The sequence below is a fragment of the Arachis stenosperma genome, chromosome 6 (genome assembly GCF_014773155.1).
Source record: "Arachis stenosperma cultivar V10309 chromosome 6, arast.V10309.gnm1.PFL2, whole genome shotgun sequence".
In the NCBI taxonomy this organism is placed as follows: domain Eukaryota; kingdom Viridiplantae; phylum Streptophyta; class Magnoliopsida; order Fabales; family Fabaceae; genus Arachis; species Arachis stenosperma.
Genome location: NC_080382.1, coordinates 76,617,316 through 76,623,805, shown reverse-complemented (window position 1 = coordinate 76,623,805; position 6,490 = coordinate 76,617,316). Strand labels below are relative to the sequence as shown.

At 39.7% G+C, this 6,490-nt stretch overlaps 1 protein-coding gene across 1 annotated transcript; it reads right to left on the bottom strand.

Annotated features, from left to right (window-relative positions):
* Nucleotides 1-2,217: 2,217 nt before the first annotated feature.
* On the bottom strand, nt 2,218-2,959 carry LOC130934208 (uncharacterized). Its single transcript, XM_057863795.1, has 2 exons — nt 2,764-2,959; nt 2,218-2,411 (listed from the first exon to the last, which is right to left on the bottom strand). The coding sequence occupies exons 1-2, from the start codon at nt 2,957-2,959 to the stop codon at nt 2,218-2,220; spliced, it is 390 nt and encodes a 129-aa protein (XP_057719778.1).
* Between the last annotated feature and the right edge of the window lie 3,531 nt (nt 2,960-6,490).

The window sequence follows — 6,490 nt, the reverse complement described above, 5'->3', positions numbered from 1 at the left end:
TCTCCCTCCAAGATCTCTTTGATTTTTCTACTGCATAATTGAGTTCAATTCCATTTTCTTTACTGCTGCAATCTTTAATTTCTCTTTAATTGCTTTGTGAACTTGGATCTAGGAAGGCAATTGAGATCTAGAATCTGCTATCTAGTCTCTGGAGTCCTGAGATCTGATTTTATCTTTTGGTTCTTCTGCTGAACCACTGCTGCAATTAAATTTTCATTTTCTGTTTGAGATCTAGTCAATTTCAATTCATCTATTGCTTGGTTAATTGTTGCAATTTAATTTCCCTTGCTTAAATTCTGAATTCCCAGTCCTCAAATCCCTTTTTCCATTCAAGCAATTTATATTTCTTGCACTCTAAGTTACCGCAATTTACATTTCTTGCACTTTAAGTCTCTTTAATTTCTGCAATTCATTCCTCTCCCTTTACATTTCCTGCTATTTACTTACTATTGGGTACAAAATCACTCAACCAATACTTGATTCGCTTGACTAAATTAACCACTAAACTAAAATTGCTCAATCCTTCAATCCCTGTGGGATCGACCTCACCCCCGTGAGTTTTATTACTTGATGCGACCCGGTACACTTGCCGGTGAGTTTTGTGTTGGATCGTTTTCCACACATCAGCTAGCACCAACGTCCAAGCACATTTAAGGAGGCGTTAATAACGCTAATAACGCCAGCACTAACGCTATGTGCTGACATTAACAATGCCAATGCTGCCTCAACTAACGCCTTCCAGAAAGCTGAGAGTGGTCAGAGAGTTTCTTAACTGCTTTAACTAAGGCCAAGTGCCCAGATCCAAAGACTTGAAGACTCACTTGAAGATCAAGAAAAGTAGTATAAATAGGAAGAGTTTTGAACTTCGGGGCATCTGGAAATCGAGGGGAACCAATTTGGGAAACTCTTACAACTTTTCTTTTTTCTTTGTACTTAGTTTTACTTTTGATGTACATTATTTTTCTGTCTGATTTTTCCAGAGCTATGATCAATTAAACCCCGCATCATTAGGGGGAGGAGCTCTATTGTAATTCAAATGAATTAATGCAATTCTTCTTCTTGTTTTCAATCCGCATGTTGTAGCTAAGGGAAAGCTTTTGTGCTTCATAGATCCATTCACTACCGGAACGGGGTTTAGATCTACTTGAATATCTATGTGAATCTTGGAAAAGGGATCATAGGATTCAGTTTAAAGCTTCTCCCTCATAACTCTTTTGATCAACACATTCTTAGTTGGTACGTGACATATAACCTCTTTTAATTGAGATCCTAAGGGTTGTGTGGTTTGTGGATTATAAATTTGAAGTTAACCTCTTCTCATGAATAATTAGATCAAGGAATTGGCAATTGATTATGTTAAGATAACTTGGGTTGCCAAGGAATTGGAACTCAATTATTTACAATCTGCCATAGATCTACTTCATATGATTGAGAATAAACTTGAGACCCATTAATTCATGAAGGATTATAATATCTCTAATCCCTAATGAATCTCACCCATTGTTGTTCTTCATTTCAATTACATTAAATTTCTTGTTATCTTTGATTCCCAGCACCCAGAACCCATTTACATTTCATGAAATTTATCTTTCTTTGCTATTTACATTCTTGCTTTTACTTTCTTGTCATTTAAGTTTCAGCCCTTTAATTTCTTGTCATTTAAGTTTTCGCCATTTACCGTTCACAATTTACTTTCAGCTCTTTATTCTTCAGCAATTTAATTTTTGTACATTTATTTTCTTTGTCAATTACAATTTTGTTCTCTCAATTATACAAAATCATCAAATATTTGCTTGACTAGATAAATCACCTAGCTAAAGTTGCTTAATTCATCAATCCCTGTGGGATCGACCTCACTCAACAGTGAGTTATTACTTGGAAATTGGGTACACTTGCCGAAGGAATTTGTGTTGTGCAAATTTCCAGTCATCACCTAACTATTATTTTATTAGCGGCTAACTATGAATGGGAAAGTTCTGATATGGCATTCAAGATCAAGAAAAATAAATTCTAAGCGTTGTGATATTAGATAGTAACGTACAAGAATAAGATAGAGAAATGGCAACATCTCAGTCGCTATGGATTTGACAAAACTATTATTACATAAATCTTTTCATAAAACATTTGACCTCATGAATAATTGAACAATATATTAGACATTCATGAAAACTTAAGCTAAGCATTTATCATCATATGACAAATATATCAATCTATATTTTAAATGTTCATAAGTTCATCAAATAGTGACTCAAGGAACACTTTACAGTGAAACATAGAAAACGACTCAAACTTCAAGAAGCTAAGCTCACCATCCTCTACATCACCAAATGATATATACTGCTGAATGCTTGCACCATTCTGTAGCTTTACTAAATCAGCTTTTAGAAGCGTTTGTATAACTGTCTCACCAACTGATTCATAGGTTTTAACATAAAAAAACTTGAGAAGTTCTAAAGGACCACCATTATAGCACTTACTAAGCCATTCATCTCGCAAGAATATATTTCAAAAAGGGAAGTTTCATAAAACAAGAATATGGAAGCGTGTGTGTTACCTCTGCTCTTCCTCTAACTATCTGGATAATTGATGAATCGATAATTCCGATAACATGCTCCCAGAATACGCATCTCTTGGTCATGGACTCCATTAATGTAACTTCCCATTCTACTCCATTTCAATTGCAAAAATAGTGAGAAAATCACAACTCACAAAAAAGGAACTGAATCTAATTAGACAAGGAAAAAAAAGCAGCAAAAAATTCACCTAGACAAGCTATGGCCAAAACAACTCTGGGAAGACCAGCACCTGTTCCAACGTCCACGAGGCTAAGCTTCTCATGTGATGGTGCCCCGCCGTAGCGCGTGCGGTAGCAATCCCAAAGAGGAGGGAGGACCGCGAGCGACTCCTCGACGTTCCTCTCTATGACTTTCTTGGCGTCTTTGACTGCGGTGAGATTCATGCGCTGTAATTGAAAAAGCGAAAATTAAGTGTTCCATTGGAAAGTATGCATTAAAATTATTGCATGTAGATGGAGACAACACATTGATGTAGAAGCTTAATGGCGACAACGACAAGGATATGAATGGCAGCAGCAATGATGAATGGAAGCGGTGATGAGCTTACTCTCCCTCTAATCTCAGACACTATGGCGAGCTTCATGGTGACAATGACGAAGAGATTAATTCGGTGGCGGCTAATAGATCTAGGGTTTCATTAGATCTCACTCTTACTCTTCTAATTTTTTGGACAAGTTTTGTTTGGAGTGAAATTTGTTTGGGTTTAATCAAAATAGGTTAGGGACTGATTTTTTGTTTGGACAAATGGGCTTAGAAATTTAAACTAGCATTGATTAATGAGGGTTTTACATTTTACCATAAACAAAATATGTTATGGAAATTTTCTAAAATGTCCTGCAAAAAAATTCCCATAAACAAACAGAAATTTTGTATTGTAAGGTTCTCCCTCCCTTTGTCTCTGTTCATACCCTGGGTCGAGCTGTCCGACCCGGGATGTTCGACAGACAAAGCGACCGACCTCTTCAGAAAGGGACAACCCGACCTCTTTCCAAAGAGCTCGGCCAAGTCACCAGAAAAGCCCAAAGAAGGGCCCAAATAGAGGAACACGCCCCAAATCCTAAGGCAGCCCAAGCCTACAGAGGGAAGGGTGGTTCCCATGAAAGATAAGCTGACCTCACCTAGAAGATAAGATAAGATAAGATAACTAACTTATCTTATCTGAAAAGGTCATTCTACACAATTATAAATACACTGGAGCACCCAGGTATAACTCATACTCTGATTCTACTCAATACCTATTTAATACCCTTACTAACTTAAGCATCGGAGTCCCCTGCAGGTACCCCCCACCCTTCGGTGACAAGGGATCAGCAGTGCAGTCAGTCCAACAATTTGGACACGACAGCTCCGGTCGTCTTCCACCAGCCAGACACGTTAACACCGACCAGTACATAAGATCTCATCTGAGATCGACCTCAAGGTTCAGGTAACCCTCGGAACATTGGCGCCGTTGCCGAGGAACCTGGAAGTCATCCCATCACCATGGCAGACAACCATGACAACGACCATGATTCAGATTTGGAAGATAGAACGCCGCACAAGAACGCGGATATTACACTCAAAGATACTCTGGAGCTCAACGGGGACAAAAATTCATCAAATCCAGGAGTGATAGAGGCGCTTCAAGATCGATTAAAGCAACTTGAGAAAGAAGCCCAACATCAACGTGAAAAAGAAGAGGATCTACATTGGGAGATAAGGCGATGCCGAGAATTAGAAGATAAACTTTTGAAACTTGAAGCCGATCTCAAAACTAATGCTACTAAATCCACACCAGAGGATAGCTCTCGCAAGGATCAAGATCCTTTTACCAGGGAAATTATGAAATCCAAAATCCCAAAAGATTTCAAACTTCCGGATATTACTCTGTATAACGGCACTTCAGACCCCAACCATCATCTCAGCAATTTAAGAAGCAGGATGTACCTCACTGACGCCTCAGATGCAGTTCGATGCAAGGCCTTTCCAACAACTCTTACCAAGACAGCCATTAGATGGTTCGACAACCTACCTCCAAAATCCATCTCGAGTTTCGACGACCTGGCCAAAAAGTTCCTGGCTAGATTTTCCATACAAAAGGACAAAGCCAAACACGCACCCAGCCTACTAGGAATCAAGCAAGGAGATCGGGAGAGTCTTTGTAACTCATGGAAAGATTCAACAAAACATGCATGGACATACAAAGTCTACCAACAGAAGCTGCCATCATGGGCCTCATAAATGGCCTACGAGAAGGACCATTGGTGGACGAAATTGTGATCAACAAATAATGGCTCTTTGGCATGTGCATAAAAAAATTAACTCAGCACTTTCTTTCCACAACTCCGTTCAACTTAACCAGCAAGTGTACTGGGTCATCCAAGTAATACCTTACGTGAGTAAGGGTCGATCCCACAGAGATTGTTGGCATGAAGCAAGCTATGGTCACCTTGTAAATCTCAGTTAGGTAGATTAGATTGGTTTATGGATTTTCGAATAATTAATAATAAATAGAAAATAAAAAGGGATAGAAATACTTATGTAAATCAATAGTGGGAAGTTCAGATAGGCGTGTGGAGATGCTGGAATCCTTTCGAATCTCTACTTTCTTATTGCTTTCATCCAATCCTTCTTACTCCTTTCCATGGCAAGCTGTATGTAGGGCATCACCATCATCAATGGCTACTTTTAATCCTCTCGGGAAAATGGTCCTATGCGCTGTCACTGCACGGCTAATCGTCTGGAGGCATCACCCTTGTTGATAGCTACATCCCATCCTCTCAGTGAAAATGGTCCAAAAGCTCTGTCACAGCACGGCTAATCATCTGTCGGTTCTCAATCAGGTTGGAATAGAATCCATTGATTCTTTTGCGTTTGTCACTAACGCCCAGCCTTCAGGAGTTTGAAGCTCGTCACAGTCATTCAATACCGGAATCCTACTCGGAATACCACAGACAAGGTTAGACTTTCCGGATTCCCAGGATCCTACTCGGAATACCACAGACAAGGTTAGACTTTTTGGATCCCCATGAATGCCGCCATCTATCTAGCTTATACCACGAAGATTCTGTTGGGGAATCTAAGAGATATGCGCCCGGCCTAAGGTAGAACGGAAGTGGTTGTCAGTCACGCACGTTCATAGGTGAGAATGATGATGAGTGTCACGGATCATCACATTCATCAAAGTGTTGTGCAATGTATATCTTGGAATAAGAATAAAAGAGAATTGAATAGAAAGTAATAATAATTGTATTGAAACTTGAGGTACAGCAGAGCTCCACACCCTTAATCTATGGTGTGCAGAAACTCCACCGTTGAAAATACATAAGTGAAAGGTTCAGGCATGGCCGAATGGCCAGCCCCCTTGATGGTGATCAAAAGACCAAATGATCCTAGACTAAACAGTCAAAAGATTAAACTGTCCAAAGATGTCTAATAGAGTAGTAAATTATCCTATTTATACTAGACTAGCTACTAGGGTTTACATGAGTGAGTAATTGATGCATAAATCCACTTCCGGGGCCCACTTGGTGTATGCTTGGGCTGAGCTTGATCTATCCACAAGCTGAGGCTTCTCTTGGAGTTGAACTCCAAGTTATAACGTGTTTTGGGCGTTCAACTCCGGATCATGACGTGTTTCTGGCGTTTAACTCCAGACAGCAGCATGTACTTGGCGTTCAACGCCAAGTTACGTCGTCAATTTCGGAATAAAGTATGGACTATTATATATTGCTGGAAAGCTCTGGATGTCCACTTTCCAACGCCATTGAGAGCGCGCAATTTGGAAAGGGGAACCAATCCAGAACACTCAAGATAGACTATATCGTGGTCGACGTAAGCTCAGCCTACAATGCCTTAATAGGTCGGACAATGTTAAATCAACTCGGCGCAATAGTTTCAACTCCACATCTATGTATGAAATTCCCAACTGTAGA